The sequence below is a fragment of the Oryza sativa genome, chromosome 12 (assembly GCF_034140825.1).
Source record: "Oryza sativa Japonica Group chromosome 12, ASM3414082v1".
NCBI lineage: Eukaryota > Viridiplantae > Streptophyta > Magnoliopsida > Poales > Poaceae > Oryza > Oryza sativa.
In genome coordinates, this window is record NC_089046.1 from 23,198,374 (window position 1) to 23,224,622 (window position 26,249).

The window sequence follows — 26,249 nt, forward strand, 5'->3', positions numbered from 1 at the left end:
ACCTTCGAGTCGATCAGTTCAACCATATTTTTTTAAAAAAAAAAATCGCAAAGAAACGATTATACGATCGCTTGCCATTGGTAGTCTGGTAGAGACCCTCATCACTTGTGTTTGTGTTGCTGATTATGGTTGACAATTTCACTTGTGTTTCTTCTTCTTCTTTTTGTGTGGGTGTTTTTTTTTTTGGGGGGGGGGGGGGGGGGGTGGGGGGGGGGTGCGAACAATTTCTTGTCTGTTTCTGGTAAATAATAAATATATTTGTTTGCACTGAACAACACAGGTGATGAACAATTTTAGCAAAGAATTATTTTACATGCTTTGCCACTCTTGTCCAGACTTGTAGGCAATAGCCTATAAGTACTACCTTTGTTAAAAAATATAAGAGATTTTGACCATATAATTATGTGGGTACTACATAGTTTAGCTACATCTAGCATTTGTTAGAGTACATGATGAACAAACTGGCCGTGATTTTCTTTTATTTTCTTTAAATTCTGTAGCCAGAAACCATGTAATAAATCTCCATGAAAAAAGTGATATCATCATAATTTAGAAAAAGAATCTAGTAACGGAAAACGGTATAGTGTACAAACTCATGTCTGAATCTACACAAGAATTTCATTTTCAGTCCTGAAGAATGATGGGGTGCGTGTATGTGTGTGGCTAATCCCAGAAAAGTACAGAAACTTATTGAAGGGTTATTACAGATTTACATGAAAAATAGCTGCTTTTATCAGATGATGATAACATCAGATAAAATGGTTAGAGCTTATCAAAAGAAAAATGTGTTGACTATGGCAGCAGGCAGCTACAATTGAGCAGCCAGGATCTCATTCCATGTGTCTGGAACACCAGGAAGGCACCAGTGCAAGCAATCCTGGACCCCTCCTCTACCTCTGATGCTGTACCTGGATATATGCCCTTCATCCCTCAGCCGCGAAATCGCGGTGATATCCAAGAGCTTGATTCCGGTGCCTCTCACCGCTTCCTCGGCTTCGGCATCGTCAGAACGATTCCGAAACACCGAATTCCCCTTGGATAAAGGGTTTTTGTTGTCACATGTTCCTCCAGTGTTCCACTCACCATTGAAGAAATGCCTGGGTGACAATGACCTGTAGAAGACCTTCAGATGGGGGTACCTTGGAAGCTCATCATCCAGCCACCTGACAACATTGTGGATGGTGAAGTTCTTCGCCTTCCAGATGACGGCGATATCCCGGTCATGGCTCGGTGCCCCGGAGACGTACATTTGCCACCGGTTCGCCTTCATCTTCCCCCGGTTCCAGTGGTGCCCGGTGTTCAGAATTATCACATGAAACCTGTGGAGGTTCTTCTGAAGAAATGCAGGAGGGCGGTCTAGGTGCATTGCATAGCCGGTTGCCTGATCAGACCTCCTGAGAGGCTCCAGATCACAGAGCGTTGCTGACCAGTAGTAGAGGATGGTGGTGTTGGTTCTTCGGAACCGGTATGCCCAACCTTCCGGTCTCTTAGCGTGGCGCGCAACGACAAGGCTGTAGCGTTTACCGACATCTTCGACATGCGAGTGATCATCCCCACCTGTGAGCATGCACATCATGGACTGGAACATCTGCCTCCCCAAGGAGTCACCTACAAAAGCAATGGTTTTGTCCTGCATCCTGAGGCATGTTAGGATTAGCATGACCTGAAAGACAGAGAAAAGGATGCAGAAGAAGAAGAATGTGTTGATTAACTGTTTCTTGCAGAATGTAGACTTACCTTTTCAAGAACTGGGAGGCTTGGAATTCTGGCATGTCACAGCCTTCAGGCTGCCATCTGAATTTCTCATAAGCGAAATCCTTTCGTTGTGTCAATCTGCAAGCCCAGCTATCAGAGAGCCATTTTTTGCAGCTGAGACCAGAATATAATGGTCTGCTGTCATCAGGAACCCATCTTCCATTCCTGTAGTCACATTCTGCTAGACAGATGAAGAAAGCATCAGAAGAAACAGCATTGCATTAGAGCTGCAGAAACTTCTGACTAGTAACCGGTTTTGCTAGGCAAATCTGTGAGTTGAGTAGGATTTAAAGGAACATTGTCCTCTTTGAGCAAGTTTATACCAATTTAGTAAAAAAAATTATCTTATTTACATTTTTAAGGGGATATTTCTATAACAGACATTATATTGGATCATAATCAGAGAGATGTTGGCCATGACCTTTCTTCTCAGGAGGTGATGCTTCCCTTTTACCAGTGACGTTTTCTGCTTCATGAACTACAGACTGAGGTGGAGATGCAGCAGTAGCTTCCCTTCCTACTTCATCTACTAACTGCACTAATGGATCCAAGCTAGAAAAAATTTCTTCCTTGGAGATATCATGATCTATATACTTGGATTGAACTGAAGAAATTTACAGAAAAATGTCAGTGCAAAGAACAACACATAGAAAAAAACTCAATTAGAGAATGGATATCAGCTGTTGAGCTTGCAAAATGAGAGGACCTGGATGGCTCAAAGCCAATGGCTCTGATCGGAGGAGCTCGCCGCGATTTCGCAGCGATCCCTTCTCCCATTTCCATGTCAGGAGCACCACAAGGAGGGCAAGACAGACAAGCTTGAGCTGCTTGAACCTCAGACCATTCAGATTCACCAATCTCATCCCTTTACTGTGCTCTGAAGCAAACCCCTGTTCTTTTTCAGGACTGAATTGTGCTCACAAGACATCAACTGCAGATAAAATAGAGGTTCTCTGAATTCTGTTGGTCAGGCAATCAGGCAGCTGCATCATACAAGAAGAATGTAGACAATAAGTAAAAAAAGGTGAGTTCAGATTAATGCTACCACACCTAACATTAACAAAAAAAAATAGGTGCTTGTTTTTCAAGAAGAATGCATGTGGTAAGTTTGGTACAGAGTAGAGATCAAAGCAGTAAACAGCAGTTGTGATCGGTTCGGTTGGGAAGGCATAAACATCTTCCTAATTAGAATTAAAGAGTTGCAGGTGAGGCTGAAGCTGGATGGTGGCAAGTTCAGCTTTGCAGACTCAAAGCTCACACCTTTCATGACCAGAATTAGTTATATTCTAGTCACAAAGTGCTGCAGTTTCAAGGTCAGGAAAAATAAACAAGACCGCGCACTCCGACCGATTCGAGACTTGGAACTTTTGACGAACTATAGATCTTGAACATGTCAAAGTTCATCAAAGAAGAGCATGACTTGACGGAATTTATCAGGAAAACATTGTGAACGAAATTTCTAGCAGCCCATTGCAAGAAAACAGAAGCTCCCCAAAGAAGTGGCCCCATCAAATTTCATCCAATCCTGGTTCAGTTAATTTCCTTTGATAGGTTGTTTGCTTCTTCCCGGGCTCAAAATTGAAAACGAGGAAGTTCACAACCAAAACGCTTGTATCCTGACACAGGACGATGAATCGAACTGAATTCGAGACGAACACACCAAGAAGGCGAGACGGCAGCAGGACAAGCAGCAGAGCAAAGAAACCAGGCGAGAAGGGAGACAGATACTGACCAAGAACCGGAGCTCGCCGTCGCCGTCGCCATCGCCGGCGAGCAGGACGACCACGAAGCTCACCTCACCTTTTTATTTTTTTTTACTAAATCACCGGGGGTAGAGAATCCCTACCTGAATATATTATTGAGCCAAATGATCTTACACGGGGCAGGCTTCACCTACGCAAGCGCAGAAGCTCTAGATTATATGAGAATAGAGTACACGTGGAATACAAAAGAGGAGAGAACAAATAAAGAAAAACCTCCCAGGAGATAACTATTGATGACCAAGAAGCTCACCTCACCTTGATCCTCCTGCCAAAAGCCCAAAGGTTTCGGTGTGGCTGTGGTGGTTGTAGTGCGGTGAGGGCGGTGGTGGTGGTGGTGAGATGGAGAGAGAGAAGGTGACGTGACGTGGGGTGCACGTACGGTAACGGTACGGCAATGCCAAAGCTTGGATCACTCCGGAAAAGGGATTAACCGAGGTGGTGGTGGTGATGTGTACGAGGAGGAAGAAGGAGGAGGCGTCGCGTAGAATGGAATCGATAGCAAAAATGGAGATCGAGTATTATCAGAGTGGTTGGTGGTTAGGCATGCACGTCAGGATTTCAAGATAGCGTCAGAGAGTATCATCTGTCGAATCATCAGGCATTCAACCATTTTAGGCTTTGCCGTTCACCGCACCTTGGCTGTATATCCCCACGGTCTCTCTCAACTATACACTATACGAGGCCGGCAGCCACCGATGGTCCATCAATTCTTCACACACTTTATTTTCGGATCAGAGATATTGAACTAATCAGACTGTAATACCAATTATAGAGTCATAAATAGTCTTTTCTTAAAAAAAACTAAACAATGAGGTGAGGGCTCTCCCACTTATATATTAGGTCTCTTGCCTTTCTACAACTCAATATGGGACTATTTCAACAAGAAATACTCTATACAACTCATTCTCTAATATTATGTTTGATTGTTTGCAATATTAATTCTATCCTTAGCCCGTATAAGCTACTCCATCCGTCCCAAAATATAAGTATTTTTGGACTTTGATACGGTTTCCGAGATGCTACTTTAACCAACAATATCTATAAAAAATAATATGTGTTTTAAATAAAAAGAGTTGCATATTACGATAGTTTGTTTAATAATAAATCTAGTTGCATTTTACATGATTGATCTTTTTTATTTTATTCTATTAATAGTTAAAGTTAAAAATGTTTGACTTGTCAGTATTCTAAAAATACTATATTTTAGGACAGAGGGAGTATCCAAGATAACTACAGCCTGACTAAGTACTACCTCCGTCCCAAAATATAATAACTTCTAGACAACTATGTGTCCAGATTCATAGCTAAAAATGCTTATATTTTGGGACGGAGGGAGTAGATTCTAATGGAGTTGTTTGGTTGGTTGGATTGATTAGTCCTAGTTGCAGTGAGATGTTGTCTGGATGAATGTACGAAATGATCATGTATTGAAGAGATCTTGTTTTGTTGGTTGCATTGAAGAGATTTTGTTTTGTTTGCTTGAGAATTTTGAGTTTAATCACCTCTTTTGTAAGGTGGTTAGAGTAGTACTCCTAGAATTCAACGTAACAAATTTCACTAAAAATTTATCCCACGTATACCAAGTCTTCTGGCTGATCGTGGTGAAGTTGTTAACTTTGTTTTCTTCTTATAATGTATCGACATGCAAAGAATTCTCCTTGTAATGTATGTTTTCCTCATACCACAGCTGCACCTCCTACTGTGTCTGAAGGCCAAGAAGACAAGGCGGTGTTGTGAAATAACTTGTCGGTGACGAGGCAACTGGACTGATTGCTAAACCACACCAATAATAGGATGGACAACTGGGTAGCAGACAAAACCCCAGAAGAAATTCGTAGTCCCAATGTTAACCCGATAGGTCTACGAACGGAGCGATAAATTCTGATTAAAAAAGAGCCGCGAACAATGTTAACCCGACAGGTCTACGAACGGAGTGATAAATTCTGATTAAAAAAGAGCTGCGAACAAGTACTTCCTCTATCCCATAAAAAACCAAGAGCGGGGCGGCCGGTGCAGTCCACGGGGGAGGTGGAGCGCCACCTCTCCTCCTCCTCTTCCTCCTCATCGTCCTCGTCGCACCACCCACACATCAGCCTCTAGATCTCGAGAGTTGGAGTGAGGCGGAGGCAGAGAAGGCCGGAAGGGCCGGCTCCCACCTATGAGCCATCAACGACGCCGTCTGGCCTATGCTTCGTCTCCGGGGCCCCCCACTCTAGCACACGCCCTCCCAAAGTTTGCCACTCCCATCTTCGCGTCTAGTGCTGCCACCCACCGCGCTCCCGTATCTAGCACTCGGTGGAGACCGCCGACAGTGCACTCCAGGACAGCGACCACCGCGGCGGCTGTCAGTGCCACAACGGCGAGCATTGTCCTCGCCGTGGCGACAAAGAAGGGAGAAGGATGGGAGGAGATGGGGGCGGGGGGCCACCACTTCGGCGGTCGCGCGTGGGGAGGAAGGGGAATAGGCGAGGTCCGTGATGAGGCTGCCACGCGAATGGGACCGTGCCAGCACCTGGTCGGCCTTCGCCTCCGTCGCCGGCTGCCTGGTCCGCCACCGCCTCAACCACCGGCCTCCTGGGCAAGCTCTGCCTCAGCCGCCCGTCGCTCGGGCTAGCTCGTCCTCCACCGTCGACCACCTCCGCGCTGCGGAGCCACTTGCCCGAGCGCATATGAGAGAGAGAGAGAGTGCGACCGGGGAGAGAGAGGTATGACAGGTTGCCCAAGGGAGGTATTTTAATTTTTATTTTGCTGACTGAATTGTCACGTTGGCGCCACGTGTGCAAACTCAAGTAAAAACCGCTCAAAACAGTGTTGAGGGGGGTAATTCGTCCGATATTGAAAGTTTGGGATGAGCAATGTCTGGTTTTTAGGTTTAGGGGGTAATTCGGTCGTCCGCGATAGTTCCGCAAGGGGGGGGGGGATTCGTACTTTTTGGGGTAGCAAATAATGAAATTTCTAATCCAAAGCGGCTGATGGATGCTCTTAGCGTGAAAAGCCATCTCAGCCACCGGTGCGAGATCAGACGGTGGAGATTTATCAGGAGCCTAGAACAAACCCTAGCCAAGAGCCCAAGAGCCTATAAAATCCAAAAGAAACCCTCCCCTCTCCACCACCCAGCGAACCCCGCCGCCATGGAATGCTCTCTCATTCAACTCCTCATCCTTCCAATCGATCTCCTCGACCTGCTATGCTCATCCCTTCGAAAAGTTCGATTCTTTTGCTCCAATCCTTTCGCTGTAGATTTGGTTTGGTTTTCTTTGCGTTTTGCTTTTGTTTTGGTCTCTCTTTTTTTCTTGGATCGATCTGTGTCTCCGATGATGATGTAAATTTTTACTTTCGTTCTTCTGAAGTTGCAATGTGGAAGAACTATTTGGAGACCTGAACTGAGGGGGTTCCCATCGATCTAATCTTAATCCTCTTTTTTTTTTTGGTTTTTATAGTTTGGATCTGTGTGGATTCATGGATGATCCCAGTGAAGACTTGTGATGTTAAAAAAAGTAGTGGCCTGATTCAAATCTGATGAGTCATATTATTATCACGCAGAGGGATCTTGAATATTTACGTTTTCGCCGAAAAAAAAGTTTATTTTTTGCATTTTATCTGCCAAGATTCGATTTTTGATTGATTAGTTCAGCCCCTGCTGCTCCCAGTGACTGCTGCATGTTTTAAAGTTTCAGCCTTGTCTGAAGAATTACCAATCTGTTGATGATACCCATACACATGTTCTGAGGGAGATTTTGGGACAATTTTGAATTAATTAGTTTCTTTTTTTCTATTCTGATGTTTCTGAATTTGCAAGATTGTTTTTGGTTAGTGTTCGTCTCTGATGATGATTAAAAATGATTAACTTTCGTTCTTCTGATGCGCTTTTCTCATGGCGCGGTGCGGAAGCAATCTGGAGACCTGAACTGAGGAGACAAATCGATTAGGTTTCTTTTCAAGTTATTTTTGGCAGCGCAGATATGTTTTTGTTTTTTTTTTGTTGCTTCACGACTGGAAGAATGGCCGATGATATTGGTTTGGTCATCCTGTAGAGAGAAGCATAGATTGAATTTGGACCAGAATTAAACAGCATGGCGCTTACTAACCCGCGTCAATGTTACCTGTCTCCTGGCACATTTTGATTTATAAAATCGATTTGAATTTTTGGTCGATTTTGTGGTACTGGGGTTGATTTTGTTTGATGTTCAGTTTCTATAATGAAAAACATCTGGACGGACGCGTAGTCTAATGTGATGGAGAATATTGCAAGCCCGAATCTTAAATCGATAATCCCTTATCTAATGTAAGGGACGATCTATTGAAACTGCTAAGGTACTCTATATATACTTGAACATACGTGACAACAAACAGTAGTAATTGTAATTGACATACCAACAGAAATAATTCCCAGTGAAAAAAAAGGTTAACAGAAGAACGGTAATCTCCATTTGACCTACATAGTACTCCAGCTCGCAATGACAGATCTGCACGTACAGGAATGAATTATCGAGAACGAAGTAACTCTTGTGCCGGAATTCTGGTAGACTTCAAAATCCAGTCTATCACTTGATTTGATATACACGGAGAATTATGTTACTTATCTTATGGTACATGAAACAATGGAACACGTTCTGAATGTTACTGACGAAAAAGAACTCATCTGCACAAAAGAATGTCTCGGCAAAAACAGCATACATCTCATCCGGTGCAAATGGCGATACATCTCAAGCCGACCAGTGTAAGTGGCATTTCTCTTCTACTACAGGCTACAAGCCTAACATACAATCTGTGTATGATGGATGGATCAAGCCGGTATGCAGTATGAGGTGCTCAGTGTCGGAGGAAGGACGCACACCAGGTGAGGGCCTGCCGGGTTGCAGCTGATGTTGGCCTCGCCGACGTGCGGCAGGCCCAGCTGCGGCGGATGGACGTAGCCGGACACCAGCGGCACGCACGTCACCGTGATCTCTATCCTTGAACCTGTTTGTTGTGGAACATGCGCGCAATGTTATTCACAAGGGCTTGTAGGCGAACTGAAAATTTGGCATTGCAAGATGGAAATCGATATATCGAGTTTCGGTGTCTGAACTCGAAATTATTAGTTACCTTGTTTGTTTGACAGCGATACGTGACCGCATTTCCTCCCAGCAACCATCCAGTTCTGTGGGTTGGCGTCGACTTGATAAAGTATTTCGTCCTGCCAAAACCAAATTCAAGTTCAGTTGGAAGGAGAAAACAATTTCATCTCTCTTGTCCTATGGGCCTGTCTACTGAAGCAATGTACTCACAAGATCATAACCATTAAAGTACTGGTAAAATTAATGAATGTGATTTTAAACAAGGCTCATATGGAGACTTACGGCTAACAGAGAGGCATCCTCCGGGTTCTTCAGCCTTTCAACCCTCCATCTCATGTTGACCAGCTGGCCAACCCTCAAGCAGTCCGAAGAAAACGGAAGGAACCCAACTGCCACACATGGGTCCAGGACAGGGCGCTTCATCTTCACCGCAATCTTGAATACAAGCTCCTCAGAATCATCAGGTTTAACAGGAACTGGAGAGTGTGCTCCAGTTGTTCTGTCACCGGATATTCCATACTTAATATTCAACATGCTATCTGCCTTTTCTAGCTCATCCATATCTGGAATGTGGGATGCAAAAGTTATATTCAGTCAATCATCCATGTGTAAGAGCAAGGATATATAACAGCAAAAAAGTGTAACCTCTCATAAGAAAATGATAATTTTCTTTTTTGGATAGGAACACAAATATAATTGCCATGTTTTTTACATCTGATTTTCTCTTTGCAAGATAGAAGGGAGATATGGAAGATGTAATCAAGAAACATGGCAGTGTCCTGTTTGTGAACTTGAAGTCTCACAAATCTAAACACATGAAAGAATTAGGTGCACCAGCAGCATGCTAGCAAGAGCCAGCGATTATAGTATGGTAATATGCAATTAGAAATACGCTAATACCACTTGTCTGTCCCTAAAAGATTTTTTGGATGCTCTGATATTTTGGTTATAGGAAGTGCAACAGATGAATTGCAAGTGGCAACTGAAGATGATAAGTGTGATATTTAAAAGGTCTCACCTCCTAAGGCACTTAAACGTATTACAAATAAGATTCCAGCTCTCGAAGAAGGAGCAATAACCAGAGGGAACAAGTTCGAAGTTGGTCGTCCATCTCCCTTTCCTGTGTGTTCAAATCCAGATTGCAGATCCAACCATATATCCTTTACATGCAGAGTGGCCTTCACTTCAGAATGCAATATCACCTGGACACCAAGAAAAATACAAATTGGGATTCAAGAATCCAAGAAGACTGAATGACTATCAATACATGAAGTGTCTCAGTGAACAATTGTGCAGAGAGTTGTACCTGCAGTAGTAGAGTTCCATCATAGCACTTATCTACTACGCGTGTGCTCACATGGAATGGGTTAGTGAAATGTACTGCGATAGTCCTGGAAATAAAATCACAATGGTAAATTTATTTTATTTGGACCCCTCAAAAAATTTATTTTATTTGGTGTACCTAAAAAATCAAAATATGGGAACAGAAAAAAGTTTACCTTTCAAACACTTGATTAAGAAAAACTCCAAATTCAAGCTTGAGAGCAATCATTCTCATCCCATCTACTATGCTCTGTTTCTGAGGGGATGCTGCACAAAAAAAGGACAATACAAAGGTCAACCAATTGATTGAAACATACAGAAAATAAAATATTCAATCAACTGCCTGGAACATTCTAATATGCTGAATACATTACTTATTTATTTTGTACAAACCTGGCGATGCACCCCTTGCAATTGTATCATCAATAGCACGAACAGGAAACCATACAAGAGTAGTCACATCACTAGCCCAGTCTGGTATTTTTATCTTCCCATCTTCAATAGGGACCTTCTCAACCTTACGAGTATCAGTGGAGCTTGATGATGTCTTGGAAGCATCAGTACCACCAACATGCTCCACATCACTTCCATAAGTTTCTATCTCAATCATCTGGGACTCCTCAATTTTCAGTCCAGCACCCGCATCTATATGCAATATGCCATCTTTCAAAGAATAGTCTATTGGCTTGACAATTAACCCAATCCACTGAAGTTCATTCATAAGCAATGCAGAGGACACAGCAGGAGTAATATCAACTAAAGCCCTTGGTTTTCTCACCTGCAGTAATTACAGAAAACACTTGAGGCAAAGCCCAATATAATATGGTTCGTTAATTACAAAAATGTTTATTCTGTTAGTTGATATCCATCTTTTAGTTGTGTCTTGTGAGTTAATAGTGACTAAATTTTTGTGACACTCCAGTTAATGTTAATGTCATCACCTTCAAAACAGGCCTTGTTGGCTTCTCAAAGCTCATGAATTCATCAGTGTCCACTGGACCATCTTGAGAAAATCCATGCGATCTGAATGATAGCTTGCCAATCTGGCCCGTCAGAGCACCCAACACATAGGATCCAGGCTTTTGAGGAGGAATGTCGAAGGTGATGATATTTCTACCGGGTACAAGAACTCGAGCATCTGAACTCTTTATCGCCTGCATGACATGGAAACATTAGGTGATTGAAAAGAACAAATGCACTATCTGGACCTTTTTACGCGTTATAGCATTAGCACTGGAAGTTATAAAACGGTGAAACAGAAGTCTAATTGCAACCATACTGGTATAAGGCTATAACTAACATCCCACAAGGAAATAAACAATAAGCAAACAGTAATGTAATAGCAACTCAGCTGTACCTTAAGACCTTCATCTGCACTAGAGGAAGCCGACAATCTTAAGCTGAGAGACTCGAGTGTGATGTCATCCGGGAAGGCACTCCAAACAGCTACAGATAGTGTACCAGGATCTCCATCACACAACTCTAGTGGTGGAGCAGGATTTCCAGCAAATGTAATAAGTGATGAGACATCAAGGGGCACAGGATGCTTCATTTCACTGTGAGCAAGCCGAACAACCTCTGACTGGAAAGCTTGCCGCTCTTTAGATGAAAATAAGCCACTCTCTAGAGAAAGTAACTTCACACAGGAAGTCAAATAACCAGCTTCATCATTGAGAATCTTCTGGCATTCTGCAAGATCAGGAAGAACATCTGCCAACAGCTCTTCCCAGCCTTCTGCAGAATAGAGAGCACAAACTTTCTCATAGGACTTTGCAGCCAAATCATAATTTTCATGCTTAAAGAATAGAGCTGCAATTTCTCCATCTAGCACAACTCCATGTCTTTTCCACCAAGAGTGATGATAATTGTCAGCTGCGCCTTTAGTAAGCTCCATATATCTTTTCTGGTAACAGAAAAAAAAAACTGTTGCAATGAATTATCTATTGCTTGTGCAAACCTCTGTATGTTCACGATTGTCTCTAAAGTAATTAGTTAAAAAAAGCATATTACTTTAGAAGGAATCCATCATGATGAGCATGTTGAATAATTACAATACCTCAAATTCTTCTAGTGATGAAAGTGATGTCATAAAATTAGGGTCAGATACTGTCTGCTTCAGTGCATGCTCAGCTGCAACATGAATTTCTGACAACCTCATGGGGCGATCAACTGGCAGAGAAGTCTCAGATGTCGCTGGCCCTGACATTGTCCTGGCCATGTAGTTCGAAGCAGATTTGTTGGGCGAAGGTTTTGAATTTGCATCCAGACCTGAACTGCCCACACAAAAAAGAACATAGATATGTGTTAATAAGAATACATTAACACAGATATGCTGAAAAATTTCACTTGAAAGATTACATCATGAAAATGGAGGAAATCGACAGTCCTTACCCATCACCTGAATCATATAATTCAGATATATTTCCAACAGAAAGAAAAGCCCTACGCCTATTAGCCTCACGAAGAAGCAAAGAAGGTTCTAATGGCAGTGGTTTCCTGTGAATATTGAAGATCTTTTCTCTTGATTTTGCTTGGAGAATCATCTGGACAAGGAAAATATTTCATAACTTTAAGCTACAGTTTCCCAAATATGAAATGAATAAACACATAAGTTCATGCGTGACGATAAACAAAAAGACTAGCAAAGTACAGGTCAGTACAAGCATTTCTAAAAATTACATATTCCATCCCATCGCATCTTTCAGTAAGTACTGAAAATATCAGCAACAACTTTATGGTACACTGTTCAATCATCATTGCCACTACTGTTCTGTGTCATATAATCTGGGAACTTGTTTTCCCATTCTTCTTCATTTGTTCTACATTAACAAATGACTGGTACATATTTGTAATGCATGTGAAAGTTTTCAATGTGTGCGAAAGATACACATTCTTATAAGTTATGGCTTCATTAGAGTTATAACTTAGGAAGTGCTGAAGTGGTATGGGCCAATTAAGCAGGACAAGAGCAAACTGACTCAATACAAGAGAACAGCAGTCTACATGAAGCATCACTAGAAGATTAAATGTCAAAAAGTAATGCTGAAAACTGCTTGCCTTCTCCTTTGCCATTGTTTCTGCTGATGAATCCGGTGGAATAGAAGGCCATGTAGCTGGCTTTGGCCATGGTAGCATGCTTAAAGATGCACTGCAGACACAACAAAACATATCATTTTGAATGCAAGATTGATGATGAATCATGAAACAATCAAGATACAATGTCTCACTGTTCAGTGACATGTAAAAAGAGAGGAAAGTAACCTATTAATTGGTAATTGACCAATAGGAAAGTTGAATTTAGTATATCTAATAGAGGAGCTGGATTAGTACCTGTTGACTGGACTTTTTTCTATCTCAACTCCATAACCAATCAAATAAGCAAGCCTCAGAAACTGCAATATCCATCAAGAGTATCATATAAACAAACAGTTTTCTGTACAGTACAAAACTGAGAGAAATGTAATTCACAAAGCAACGAAAAAGGGCTTGATTGATGGCACACAAGAAATTCATTGTAATAAAAAAACTAACACATATTGTTAAGAGTACAAAAGAAAGAAGAGAAAGAACAGACACAGTTTCCATTTGAATTAAAAATATTGAGTAAATTGCACTATAGGTCACTAAACATAATTGGGTGGTTCAAGTGGGTCATTCCCTGGAGATACACCCCTCAACTTGATTCCGTGAATACACGGGATCAATTCATGACAACATGGCTAGGCAACTCCGAAAATGATTCATCAGGACTAAATTACTTAATACAGTAATAGAAACTAATGTGAAGATAAGGATGTAACTAGTAAATGATTTGAAACTACAAATAAACAACAACATTACTTATTAACAGAAAATATAAATGGTTTATGACAAATGTATATAAATCATCAAACAATAGAAACTTGTGTGAAGACAGGTAACTTCCAAAATGATTTACAACTAAAAATGAAAGCACGGCTAGTGTGAAATGATTAAAAATATAGCAACAGAAACTGGTCTTGACCAAGTACAAAATTAAGTTCTTTTTTTAAAGATTTTTTACAAACTAACTCTTGCATAATACTATTTCCCACTACTGTTCCACTTTTTTTGTACTTAATTTACAATATTAAATAGGAACAAGTAGAAACATTAGATTTAAGCAATTAAACTTAGGCTGTGTTCGGGAGGAGGGGTCCTCCCCGGCACGTAAAACGAAGCACCTATTATTGTATGATTAATTAAGTATTTGCTAATTTTTTTTTCAAAAATGGATTAATATGATTTTTTTAAGCAACTTTCGTATAGAATTTTTTTGCAAAAAATGTACCGTTTAGTAGTTTGAAAAGCGTGCGTGCAGAAAACGAGGGAGGGAGGTTGGGAAAGGGAGGTAAAAAACGCAGCCTTACTAGATACTTCTACAAATCACAATGCATCAATGCTAAAACAAATAAGCCTCATTAAGTACAGAATTCTAGACAACATTCATTAAATCCTAGCAACAAGCTACCAGATAATGGCCAATATTCATACTTCTTCAATAACTCATGGGAAAATGTAAATTCGTAAATAGAATAAAAATACGATATATAGCAGGGAAATCAATATTAAATTACCAGAAGTATCAGAACTTACCTTAATACGGCACAGAGAATAGAGGTCACCCTGAATACGACAGAACTCCCTCTCTGAGTCGATAGCAACAGCTGTACCATCATAGTGTGAGGTTGTTGCTTTTATTAAATCCATACATGCAGTTATCACCCATACTTCACGAAAACAAAATGGTAGACCATTCTGAAAGCACATTCAGAATTACTTGAGTACACTTCACACAATATAGTCTTTCTAGAACATAAACTTTGCTTGTAGAGGAATAAAACAGAGAATGTACATACCTCCTGCAAGGCTAGCGTCTTGGAAAAGCTAACCACAAAAGCATATCCTCTTGCAGCAACCTCAATTGGGCGATGCAATTTAAACAATAACTGCAAAATGGTGAAATGGAAAAAGTATAAAGGCAATATATAAGGTTCAGTTGAACTAGCTCTAAAACAGAACAAAGTTCTGGCACTGGATGTCTAGTTTTATGTAACATGTTCCACTTGAGTAAAACAGTGTGCATGTTTGTATTGAGCAATAAAGAGCACCGCTACGCCATTAAACAGTAGCACTCTAGGCATATGTGAGTTGCAAATTGCAATTGTATGTGAGAATGACATGTGGGGCCTGGACACACATGTCAATGACACATACAATGGTATTCTCTAACTGTGACATTGCCAACTCATCTTAACTACTTTAAAAGAGCAGTCGTTGTCCTTCCTCCTCTAAAAAAATGCTCCCTCTCTTTATAAAAAAACCACCCTTAAAAAAAATCTAATGATCCCGTTGCAACGTACGGGCATGTAACTGGTAATAAAAAAAGAACCAAGCAGTACAGCAATGAAGAACAGATTGCAATGAAGTAAGAATGAAAAAAAATATTACTGACTTGACAAAAAAAATCATAGGAAAAAATAGCATTCAGTTACTCATTTTTTTACGACATGTCTTATACCTTAGCCTGGCAAGCAAATATGTATTGTCTAAACTCAAATTCTCTGAACACATCATCCTGGACAATTTGGGTCAATGCTTTAAATCCTGGATTTAGCAGCGCCGCTTGATCATCACCAGTATCCAATCCTCCAAATTCTCGATGTTTTCCAGGAGAATTAACTGCATTCATGTGAACAGAATGTTATGAATACTAATAACAAACCATGCTGTAAGACAATATTCCTTACATTTTATTTTAGATATCTCTATAATATATACTAACTTACGCAGCAAAGTGATAAGTTTTACACCACAGTTAGATCCTTAAGACAGAAGAAAAGAATGAGATATAGTCAATGATGATGAAATGGTAGTTTCGAAGCATGATAAGTACTAAAAAATTCGTAAATAAACAGTTATTCTCCAGAAAGAACAAGGAAAACTTGGAAATTAGATTTACAATTTTACATGTTTATGGTTGGAAGCAATATTAATGTTTTATAATGTCATCTGACTGATCTGGTATCAGAAGCACAGCTTTTAAAACCTCTATCTAATACTATAAAATCTATCCATGAAAAAAAACATTTCTAACCTAAGATTTCAATAAAAATCTATATTTTCTATGAGAAGTGAATGACATATTGTGCAACGATAAAAACATAGCTTAGTCCAAAGACTCCAAATAAGCATGAATAGATGTACGGAGTTACTGCAAATTCATGAAAAACTTCATCACTCTTGAAAAAAATCTTATACCGCGACCTTTATATTGATTAGGGCAGAAAAGCTTTTGGATATATGCAAATGTACTAGATGCAAAGCTCAAAAATGAATGCAACATAACTGCTACATCGAAGTTAGAGAAAACCTGATTCTGAGTAGCATAGTTCAAGCTCGTCGTATTCACGGAGTGAATCTTCATGAAGATTAGTCATCTCAAACATGAAAGCCAAGCTTTCCTAAACAAATAAATGATATCAATTACAAGAAAGCCACATGAAACAAAGGTATGTTTGTTCATAAAACCAGTGCTACTAAAAATATAATTTCAACTGACAAGCATCAAACGTGGTTGCATTGTTATACCTTAAGAATAAAAAAGTTGCAGAAGTTCCATATCGGAGTGAATCTCTGCTCACTTAACCTGCGAATTTCCTCTTCATAAAATTGAACCCGCCTATCCAATGTGTTTCTAATGCAGTCCACCATTTTGGAGTCAAAATCATCCCAGAATTCCGCATCAGGTCCATGGAGATCAAATTTACAGCATCTGCATCATAAAAGGCCATACTTTTTAAACCTGTTAATAACTCGATACTATTTGTAGTGAAGTTTAACTTAAGGTCCCAAAAAAAGTTCCTTGGGAATTTGGAGGTTGAGCATCCATATAGGAACAACATAAGTGCAAGATGACCGCAAATAGCATGTTGAACTGAATCAACCAAAACATTTACATTTTTCAAAGTCAAAGATATGAATATTACCAATACTGTTATGCAGAATTGGCAAACAAATACCTTTCTCTTTTTTTAGTGTTGAAATCGCTCTCAAGCCTAGCATATACTCTCTTTGCCATCTTAGATGCTTGGTCATTGCTAGGATGGGCCTTAGACACAAATACAATGAACCATTCCCTCTCATCATTTTGCACAATCAATTTGAGGCGAGGCTTAAGAATGGTCTTGAACTCATCAAGATCCTGGAGATTTCAATAGAGAGAAATGAATGCAAAAAGTCATCCACATGGTCCGTTTGAGAAGTGATATTATTACTTGAGAAGAATTAGAAAGAGCAGCATGCATGAGGACACGAAAGTACCTCGCAACTGACAAGAACAACAGTTGCATATGGTTCCCGGAACCAAAACAAGTATTGATCTTGTGGAAATCGACTACGTAGCCTCGAATCAGTGGTCTGTATAAACTCAGCTGGTAGGTTTTCCACAAAAACAGGATTCCTCGCCTTGTTATTGAGGCAGGCCTTCTTCACTGGTAAGCGTTGCTCGAAACTTTCTTTCACATTGAGCCACAAGTCACTCACATCTTCAACTGTTACAAAACGCAAATTACCATGTATAAGAAGAAGTCCACACAGATAAACAAACTTGAAATTCATTTCCACCAGCATGTGCAGCAAAGAAGTAAAACAATTAATGTTCAAACCCATTTTCAATGTAATTCTCCAAACTGTACGCCCTAAAAGGAAAATCTTCCAACATAGCTAGAAATGTGCTAGCAAGTTGAGCTGCAGTGAGTGAATGAGGGTAGTTATACTTGGGAGAATCCTACACGGGTTGTTTCATGCCGATGTGATGCACTGCATCACGCTTCCAGAATCAGATCATGGAACCACCAAACCCCCCGCATCTTCCATTGCTGCTCGTGAGCTCAATCACTATGAAATTTTACACAAACGCAAACATGCAAACTACCTGCACTGCGAATCTAACTAAACTAGACCCACTATTCCAGCTCGAATCGCCGCGGCCCCGAGATCACGCGGGCCGAGCCAGCCGCGCGGCTTGACGGATCAGATCCCGGGGCCATTTCTAGGGTTCAGGGAGGAGGAGGAGGAGACCCGTACCGGCGACGACGATGCGGTCGCAGGAGGACTTGATGGTCTGGAACTGCGCGAGGTAGTTCGCCATCGCCACCGCGCCCGCCCTTCACCTCACGCAGCCTCCGCTCCGTCCCCTACTGCTCCATGCGGCGTCCCACTCGCCCCGCCGCCGCCGCCGGTGAGGGGTTCGCCGGAGAGAGGCGGCGCGCGGGGGGGGGGGGGGGGAAGAGATCGCGAGATGCGGAGGAGTGGAAGAGTTCGGTGGAGACGAGACGAAGGCTGTGGCCGTAAAGCGGGTCGGGGTAAACGGGTCGGAGAGGCTGACGTGTGGGGCCCACGTGTCAGTCTCCCACGGGAGGCTTTAGATGAGTGGTGATATCTGCTGGCCCTGCTGAGTTCGCGACCTCGCTCGGGCCGAATTCACGCGCTTCTCTGGGCCTAATTGACGCGCAACTTTGGGCCAAATTCTCTGGCCGATTCGGGGCCACTTGCGAACCGGATTTGTTCTACGGATGGGCTGGGTTTAAGGGCAGTGACGGGCTGAATTTACCCACACTTGGTACGTATTTTTGGGCCAAGTTTAAGCATACTTTGGGCTGAATTTGCGCGGTGGTTAGGCCAAATTTGTGCGGATTTTGGGCTGAAATAACGTGCAGGTTCCGGCATTGCGGGCTGGATTTGTACTCGTATTTGGGCCAAATTTAAAGCCTATTTTGGGGGCAAAATTTACTAAGGCCTAATTACGGGCAAATTTGGGCCGAAACTGCACTCATGGGCCTACCTTACACGCAGTTTTTGCCGAATTTATTTGCACTTGAGGGCCAAATTTACCCGTATTTGTGGACCGAATTTACGAGATGTTATGATGCAAACTTATTACTTGTAGTCCTATATTCAATATGCCAAAAATTTTGCCCCAACAGACGAAGTTATATTAACAGCTCTGTGCCATTTAACACTTTATTCCCCAAAAGTGGTCAAATCAATAACCAAAGATGTTTAGTGCATTTACGAATAATCAAATGCAGCGACATGAACTAAATGTCTCATGGTGCATCACAAAGCTCAGATATGAAAAGATCAAGAAGACAGTCTGAATGACCGAAACTGTGTAACTCGCATGACATAAGAAAGGTATGATCTAATGCAGAATTGCAGATGACAGTTTAAAAAGAAGAAGAAAAATATGACACAGCCCCAGATTGAATTTAACATACATCCTTGAAATAAAATTAAAGTTAGTACGCATATGCATTTCAGAGAGATGTCATGGATTAGCCTATCTCCTTGGAGATTAATATTCACAGCTAAAAACAAACAAATTGCTTCTGAATTACAGAAACCATCACGAGGTTCAGCTCTTTAGCCCTTCCTGTGATGGCCGCTGTCAAAAGGAAATGACAGCGAATCATCATAACACAATCTATCAGGAGTTTACAGCCTCCTGGATGCTAACCACAAACCATGAAAACAATCATCAGAACTATGGTACAGCTACTAGCAATCTGAAAACCATGCTGCCTTTTTTCTTTTCCATAATCTGTACAACAATAACAACAACAATTATTCTGTACACCAGCCAATGCTACAATGATCCCAATCTGTGGTCGTCATCGATGCCGTCCTCCTCCTCGGCGACGAGCTTGTCGATCAACAGCTCCATTGTCCTGATGTACTTGGGCATGTAATGCTCCCTTATCATGGATCTCGCCAAGCGAATCTTGCTGTAAAGATGTCGAGGTGTCTCATACAAGGCAACGACCTCCTCACCTTGTTCACTTGTACTGTTTGGCTCTGATGATGATGGCAATCCAACCATGTGCATTATTCTTCCTGGAGGGTAGAGCTGGGGGGGATCTTGACTTTGGCTCGACGATGACGGCTCGTGTGGGTTGTCGGTCAAGGTTTCTAGAAGCTCCACGGCCTGATCTTCGTCTGTTTCATTGAGAGCTGGCTCATTCTCCCCTCTGTCGGTATCATCGTCATTATCTGATTCTTGAAGGTCAAGTTCTTCCATGGAAATTGAGACTAGTTGTGCCGTTTCGATGTCAGTTTTCTCAGCTTTGACATTGACATCAGTTTGATTTGTGATGTCATGAGTTCCATGTTTTGCAGAGTCAATGGAATGCTTATGTGCAGCAACACATGACCAGCAAGCTATTGCATGGCGTTTCTTCACCACAGCATCTGAATTTGACGAAGGCTTCACCTGATCAGCCTGCCAAATAATCATGAATCAACTATTTAGGTGACAAGTATGATTAGCTTGTTCGAAGAACTGGTGTTTGCAACAATCTAGCTGCCATACCTCAGAGCTGTTGGGCACCAGCATGTCAACATCTACAACCTTGGATCTTGGATCAGAGACGAATGGCACGTGCGATCGGATGAAGCTCACAGAGCGATTGACAAAGCCCAAGAATCTGGTCTGCTGAATTTGCTCACGAAGGTCATGTACCCAGGATGATGCCATGACCTGTCATCAATGACCGCGACGGTAAATATGTTGCAATGATTATCTTTTACTAGCTTCCAAGAACTGTTTGCAGGGAAGAATTTTATAAATGATATGCTCTAAAGAACTGCATCTGCGATACAGTTCTTGGTTCCCGTTTTGATCGTCATACTTAGGAATCTGCTCATGAATTCAGGTAGCTGAGAGGTACCTCTGTACGGAGCTTGGCAGCAGAAACTTTGCCAAAAGATGGAACTAGGTCATTTCTGTTGACAATGGTTGTGATGAAGTCTTTACCCGACTCAGCCAAGTCCCATGTCATGCAAGCAGCTGAACAGAAATAGTAGGACAGGGAGCATTACTATCTCACATCAAGTATTTCTACATCATAATTTTGTAGAATCAAAAGAAGAACATGGAGTTATTCTACTTATTCTACAGATGTATATGTACATCGCGATCGATTGGACATGTAATCTTTGTCCAAAAAAAATTGAATATGTAAAAATCATAAGATCCTTCAAACATTTGTTCATTGCTGAATAGTTAAAGCTAGAATTTTTTTATAACAATTAATTAATAGCTTTTAAATTGTAGGCGTGCAAATGCCATTCCATGAGACTATATTGGTGTGTAAGGTGCTAATATGGCCTTTTAGTGAAATATATTTTCTTATGTTAAGAATGCAATTCCAAGGTCCGTGAACAATGGTAAACTAGTTGCTTGTGCTCCATGATGCATACCTGGTCCAAATGCAAGACATGTGGATGATGATAACTTCTCATTCTCACGCAGAATGTATGCTAATATTGCAGCGATGCCAGCACCCATTGAATGCCCAATGATCTAAAATATATAACAACAGAAATGCTGTGATTTGAGTAAGCAAACAAAAATGATCAGATGTAGTGCACAGTGTTCATCATCTTGTACCACGAGAAAACTTGATTACAATGAATGCAACTACATTGAGATTGTTAAAAAAAGGCTACATAGGTTTGTGTAGACTGCACACTTTCTCTAAATAAAGTATAATGGTCGTTTGGATAATAAATAAATACACGATGTATGCCAATAAGCAAAATACGCAATAACAGTTTTACTAGTTTGTGAAACAAAATTCGTAGTTATTAGTCTAAATTGTTGAGCTTCTAAGTGCTGTTTCCACTTTGTCCCTTTGTGCTAGACTACTAGGCACAACTTTTAGCTTACTTTTGGACTAACTATGCTCGCTTCTGAATTGTCTTTCTCAGCACTAGAGAATCCTAGGAAGTCCATAAAATATGCATAGTAAGAGTACTTGAAAGTCTTTCTCACTTTGACTTCAAGGTAAGGAATAATATCTTGTTTCTAATTGGTTAAAACTCCATGTTTCCCATCCACTTGCTTTCTTGCACATGTTTTGGAAAATTTTGGCGTAACTTGGATAGGAAAACATCTCCCTTGAACCATGTTTCAAGATAAGCCTAGAAGATTACTGCTAAACTATGATTTGGTTTTGGTGGCATATCCCTGTCTAAATGAGAGTAAGAAGAGAAATGTTCTATAAACTGCATCATAAAAGAATGGTCCAACTTGACAACTAGTGGGTAGGCTCTAATTGCAATTAACTTAAAATTGCATCTGTAAAGGTCTGGGAAATAAATTACCTTCACTCCATAATCTGGGAATTGCGCAACCGCTTCATTGAGGCAAGGAATGGCCTGATTTGCAATCCAGCGAGCTGCCACTACCATTCCACAATGAGCATGTCCCAGCACCAATTTGGAGACATGACCATCTTGTGTCACAACATGATGAAATGGAACCTCTGCTCCGGTTGCCGCCGTCAACCGATCCTTAACGCTGATCGCCCCCCGAATAAAAAGGAGGAAGCATTTCGCACTTCTATCGCGGACAACTGTGAAAGAAGGCTTCATAAGCTGCACAACAATAACACATAATTTCAATCAATTTGTCCAGGTTTTGTATATGTACTAAAATTAAAGAAGTCCGTTTATATCCAACAACACAAAGTCGATTGATACTTACGCACCCTCGCCTTAGATTTCTTTATAAGAACATCGCTTTCGTCATATCCACCGAACTCCATGAACACTTTGTATGGCTTCTTTGAGAAATACATGCATAGCTTAAGGTATCCTAATAGTGAGATTAGCTCCTCCTTTACCACAGGCCCTTCCAATAGTTGAGAATTGCTTCCAGCATACTCATGCTGAAGATTACCCTGAAAAAAGTAAAGTGAAGTGTTCATGGCCATGCTAAAATATGTACTTCAACAACAAAAAGGGCTGATAACAACGCGGCGAAGACAATGGAGTAAATTGTTTATTGAATGTAGAATACTTTGAGCAGCCAAGCAACTATCATCTTTTCCCAAAGTTAGTTATCACCTATCGGGTTCAGACCTAACTATATACGGAGTATGAACTTTTGCATCGTCGAGCCTAAAGTAGCTGCAGTAAATTTCGTTATTTTGAAAGCAAAGTAGGCTTTATACATTGGTGAAAATTTTAAGAGAAGGCTGGTAACTTCCAAGCAATGGACGGTAGAACTGCAGCCACAGAATCACATTAGTCTTTCTTAAGAGTCACATAACGTCATGAACTAATCCAACACCTTGCTAATTTTTATTTCTTTTACTTCGATGCTTCTTAAGTTCTTATCACACATTGGATATGACTGGGTAAGACGAATATCGGTTTTGCCGCCAAGTCCCAAATGAGAAAATCATCCCAAAAAAAAAGCTAAATATACCAGTTATTACCGCGCTGTAAATAACTAAATACCAAGAGAAAAAAAAGAGAAGAAAATAAGTGAGTAGGAAAAATCTATTCACGCAGTGGTTGCACATTGTTCTCTTTGCTTGCAAGCAACAAAGATAAGAGATTCTGTTTTCTCTAAATCCAAAAATGTGATGGAGATATTTTTTGTTCCTCGAAAATCCAAGCAAAAATCCAATGAAGAAAAAACGGCAAGCTTTGACCGGGAAGAAACCAATCCCCTCTACGCCTCCTTCCAACGAACCCCAAAATCGGCAAAAAAAAATAAGAGAGAAAAAAAGAAAAGAAAGAAGCAGAGAAAAATCTCTCGCAAGAACAGAGAGCACGGCAAGACCGAATAATCTCCCATGGCGGCGCAGTTAGTCATAGTTGTGCTAGTATTAGGCTATTAGCGATCAATCAGCTCGTCGTCGGCGGCGGCGGCGGCGGAGGAGGGAGGAGGGAGGAGCGCACCTGCTGCCGCATGTAGTACTTGAGCCCGAAGGCGATCTCGCCGAGGGGCCACTTGCCGAGCGTCTCGCCGTAGGTGTACCGCACGGTGCGCGCGGCCGCCGCCGCGGCCTCCCCCCACCCGGCGGGCGCGCGCTCCGGCCAACGCCGCGCCCGCGCTCCGCGCCTCCTCGCCCGGCCGGCCTCCTCCTTCCTCCGCCTCCTCCGCGCCTCCACCGCCGCGGACACCGCGGCGGATATCGTCTGGTCCTCGTCGCCGGCGGCGTCGCCGCAGAGGCGGCCCGACAGCACGAGGTACACCAGCACCGCCGTGCCCGCCGCCGTCGCCATCCCGCCCTTGGCTCCCATCGGCGATGGCGAGGGAGAGGCGAGGCGAGGTGGGTTTCTTGGCTTCTCGTTGCGCGCGCGCGTTCGCCGCGAGGGGATCGTCGCCGGTGGGAGTTGGAAGGCGCTGCTGCGGTTTGAGGGGGGGAGGGGGGTAGGCTAAATTGGAGGGAGACTGGGACTCTGGGAGGGGGAGGGGTGGGGGGGTGGTAAAGAGACCGTTTTGCCCCTGGGGGTTCATCTTGCTTAGCTCGGGCCCACCATCTGGCAACGTTTCAAATAATGACATATTGACAGTATTGTTTAAAAAAAAAGGAAAAAGTGCGAATTACCATCTGAACTATTGCGGCACTACGATTTACCCACTTAAACTATAATACCGGACATTTGACACCCCAAACTCTTAAAACCGGATAAATTACTACCCAAACTCAATTCGAAACGGTTTTCAACCTGCACACACATGTCGATATAGTCAGAAAAAAATATTGTGGGGCCCACTTGTCATCGGTTTTTTTTTCTATCCTACCTTCTCTCCCTCTCTCTCTTGGTGAATAGAGGAGAGAGCACCGGCGCCTAGAGGCAATTGCGGGCAACAGGTGAGGAGCCAAGGACGGCGGCCGAAAGGGGGCGGAGGCAGCTACGGGCGACCGATTGGCGGCGAGGGCAGCGGGACTTGGAGCGAGGCGGCGGCGTGGAGCTCGGACAAGCCGGACTTGAAGAAATCGGACACGCCGACGCTGCTGCGGCCTCCCCCTTCCCCTTCCCTTCATAGAGCCTGCTGACCGGTTCCCCCTCCTCGTTTCGCGCCGCCGCCAATTGCCCGCCCCCCGCGCGCCACCGTCCCCCGCATACTGTCGTCTGCCGCCAGCCACATACGCCTACTCCCACGTCGCCCCTGCCAACGCCCTCCTCCACAGCGTCGTCGGTCGCCTGCTCTGCCTCCGCCTCAACCTCAGCCGCCCGCCGCCCGGGAAGCTCCGCCTCCGCCGCCTGCCGCGGCACTGCCCGGGAAGCTCCGCCTCTGCCGCCCACCACCCGTTCCGCCTCCACCTCGCGGCCTCCCACTCCGCCTCAGCCGCCCGCCAACCGCCCGCTCTGCCTCCGCCTCCGTCGGCCGCCCGCTCCGCCTCAGCCGCCCGGGGAGCTCCGCCTCCGCTGTCGGTCGCCTGCTGCCTGGCCCTAGCACGTGCGTGAGAGAGATGGAATGGGTTGAGAGATCAGGTTGAGGGAGAGGTATGACAGGTGGACCATGGATTGTTTTTTATATTTTTTTTGCTGATTGGATTACCACGTTGGCGCCACTTGTGCAAAGTCAAGTCAAAAGCACTCAAAACACTGTTCACGGGACTTATTTGTCCAGTTTCAATAGTTGAGGGTGTAGAATGTCTGGTTTTCGAGTTCAAGGGTGTAATTCGGTTGACCGCGATAGTTCGGGGGTAAATTGTACTTTTTCCAAAAAACATTGGCACTTACTATTTGTTACCGTGAACCGTGGTTATTGATAGGTGAGGGGAAAAAATAAAGCTTGAAGCTCATAACTCGGATCGATCGGCTGGTAGAAAGTTTTGTTTGGATTGGATCGAACTCGTAGTGTTAATGAGTCGAGCTGAGCTAGCTTTTTAGCTCATGGGCTTAACAAGCTAGCTCTCAATCTGCTCGTTTAGCTCGTTAGTATAAGATATCACCATATCTTTATATATTTAGTGCTCCATCCGTTTCAGGTTATAAGATGTTTTGACTTTGATCAAAGTCAAACTGCTTCAAGCTTAACTATGCTTATAGACAAATATAGTAATATTTATATTACCAAATTAGTTTTACTATATTAATAATTATATATATATATATAATAAATTTATCATGGGTCGAAAATATTACTATTTTTTTCTATAAACTTGGTCAAACTTGAAGCAGTTTGACTTTGATCAAAGTCAAAACATCTTATAATCTGAAACGGAGGGAGTACTTTTTAGTTAGTGCTTAATATGTTAATTACATCCAAACTATTTTTATTTAGTGAGTTCTTTATTAGTTAGTGTTTATTATTATGTAATATGATAATGAGTTTGAAATTATTAATATGATATAAATAAGATATGGCTCGATAACGAGCTTAAGCTCACCAGCAGGGCCGAGCTTAGCCTTTTAGCACATTAACGTTCATGAGCCGAGTCGAGCTGGCTCGTTAAGATAACGAGCTCAAACAAGCCGAGCTAGCTTATTATCTACGACATATGCCTGCCTAGGTAAC

At 42.3% G+C, this 26,249-nt stretch overlaps 3 protein-coding genes and 3 non-coding genes across 8 annotated transcripts; 3 read left to right on the plus strand and 3 right to left on the minus strand.

The window, feature by feature from the left end:
* Positions 1–548: 548 nt before the first annotated feature.
* On the minus strand, positions 549–3,579 carry LOC4352482 (protein trichome birefringence-like 14). Of its 2 annotated transcripts, XM_026022060.2 has the most exons (5): positions 3,488–3,579; positions 2,462–2,738; positions 2,177–2,359; positions 1,738–1,933; positions 549–1,637 (listed from the first exon to the last, which is right to left on the minus strand). In XM_026022060.2, exons 2-5 carry the CDS (start codon positions 2,616–2,618, stop codon positions 809–811), a joined length of 1,365 nt encoding a protein of 454 aa, XP_025877845.1. In that variant the 5' UTR covers positions 2,619–2,738; positions 3,488–3,579; the 3' UTR covers positions 549–808. The 2 variants fall into 2 exon arrangements, with proteins under 2 accessions (XP_025877845.1, XP_066162716.1); XM_066306619.1 differs by having other exon boundaries at positions 2,462–3,579.
* A 3,246-nt stretch (positions 3,580–6,825) lies between these two features.
* Positions 6,826–6,911, plus strand: LOC112937517 (small nucleolar RNA Z159/U59). Its single transcript, XR_003240182.1, has one exon. It is a non-coding gene; the product is annotated as a small nucleolar RNA Z159/U59 (small nucleolar RNA).
* Positions 6,912–7,337: 426 nt separating this feature from the next.
* Positions 7,338–7,436, plus strand: LOC112937518 (small nucleolar RNA Z159/U59). Its single transcript, XR_003240183.1, has one exon. It is a non-coding gene; the product is annotated as a small nucleolar RNA Z159/U59 (small nucleolar RNA).
* A 63-nt stretch (positions 7,437–7,499) lies between these two features.
* LOC112937536 (small nucleolar RNA snoR137) lies at positions 7,500–7,639 on the plus strand. Its single transcript, XR_003240201.1, has one exon. It is a non-coding gene; the product is annotated as a small nucleolar RNA snoR137 (small nucleolar RNA).
* A 246-nt stretch (positions 7,640–7,885) lies between these two features.
* Positions 7,886–18,257, minus strand: LOC4352484 (trafficking protein particle complex II-specific subunit 130 homolog). Of its 2 annotated transcripts, NM_001423562.1 has the most exons (21): positions 18,008–18,257; positions 17,243–17,472; positions 16,942–17,123; positions 16,511–16,694; positions 16,293–16,383; positions 15,441–15,601; positions 14,779–14,868; positions 14,516–14,677; positions 13,232–13,293; positions 12,959–13,049; positions 12,293–12,444; positions 11,958–12,174; positions 11,259–11,804; positions 10,843–11,055; positions 10,295–10,679; positions 10,078–10,168; positions 9,885–9,969; positions 9,597–9,780; positions 8,861–9,141; positions 8,607–8,697; positions 7,886–8,480 (listed from the first exon to the last, which is right to left on the minus strand). In NM_001423562.1, exons 1-21 carry the CDS (start codon positions 18,069–18,071, stop codon positions 8,305–8,307), a joined length of 3,738 nt encoding a protein of 1,245 aa, NP_001410491.1. In that variant the 5' UTR covers positions 18,072–18,257; the 3' UTR covers positions 7,886–8,304. The 2 variants fall into 2 exon arrangements, with proteins under 2 accessions (NP_001410491.1, XP_015620115.1); XM_015764629.3 differs by lacking the exons at positions 16,942–17,123; positions 17,243–17,472; positions 18,008–18,257 and having other exon boundaries at positions 8,042–8,480; positions 16,293–16,378; positions 16,511–16,640.
* A 1,000-nt stretch (positions 18,258–19,257) lies between these two features.
* Positions 19,258–24,129, minus strand: LOC4352485 (uncharacterized). Its single transcript, XM_015765325.3, has 7 exons — positions 23,675–24,129; positions 22,474–22,665; positions 22,088–22,360; positions 21,182–21,284; positions 20,650–20,768; positions 20,292–20,459; positions 19,258–20,201 (listed from the first exon to the last, which is right to left on the minus strand). Exons 1-7 carry the CDS (start codon positions 24,017–24,019, stop codon positions 19,569–19,571), a joined length of 1,833 nt encoding a protein of 610 aa, XP_015620811.1. The 5' UTR covers positions 24,020–24,129; the 3' UTR covers positions 19,258–19,568.
* Positions 24,130–26,249: the final 2,120 nt, after the last annotated feature.

Excerpts from the sequence above, each read along its gene's own strand:
- LOC4352484 (NM_001423562.1), bottom strand. The coding sequence starts at position 18,071 with ATGGCGAACTACCTCGCGCAGTTCCAGACCATCAAGTCCTCCTGCGAC. Across the intron at positions 12,175-12,292 it reads TTATATGATTCAGGTGATGG|TTCAGGTCTGGATGCAAATT; the intron begins GTAAGGACTGTC and ends TTGTGTGGGCAG. Across the intron at positions 9,142-9,596 it reads ACGTTTAAGTGCCTTAGGAG|ATATGGATGAGCTAGAAAAG; the intron begins GTGAGACCTTTT and ends CCCACATTCCAG.
- LOC4352482 (XM_026022060.2), bottom strand. The coding sequence starts at position 2,618 with ATGAGATTGGTGAATCTGAATGGTCTGAGGTTCAAGCAGCTCAAGCTT. Across the intron at positions 2,360-2,461 it reads ATTGGCTTTGAGCCATCCAG|TTCAATCCAAGTATATAGAT; the intron begins GTCCTCTCATTT and ends AAATTTCTTCAG. Across the intron at positions 1,934-2,176 it reads ATCACCTCCTGAGAAGAAAG|AATGTGACTACAGGAATGGA; the intron begins GTCATGGCCAAC and ends TCTGTCTAGCAG.
- LOC4352485 (XM_015765325.3), bottom strand. The coding sequence starts at position 24,019 with ATGGGAGCCAAGGGCGGGATGGCGACGGCGGCGGGCACGGCGGTGCTG. Across the intron at positions 22,361-22,473 it reads TAAAGAAATCTAAGGCGAGG|CTTATGAAGCCTTCTTTCAC; the intron begins GTGCGTAAGTAT and ends ATTGTTGTGCAG. Across the intron at positions 21,285-22,087 it reads TCCCAGATTATGGAGTGAAG|ATCATTGGGCATTCAATGGG; the intron begins GTAATTTATTTC and ends TATATATTTTAG.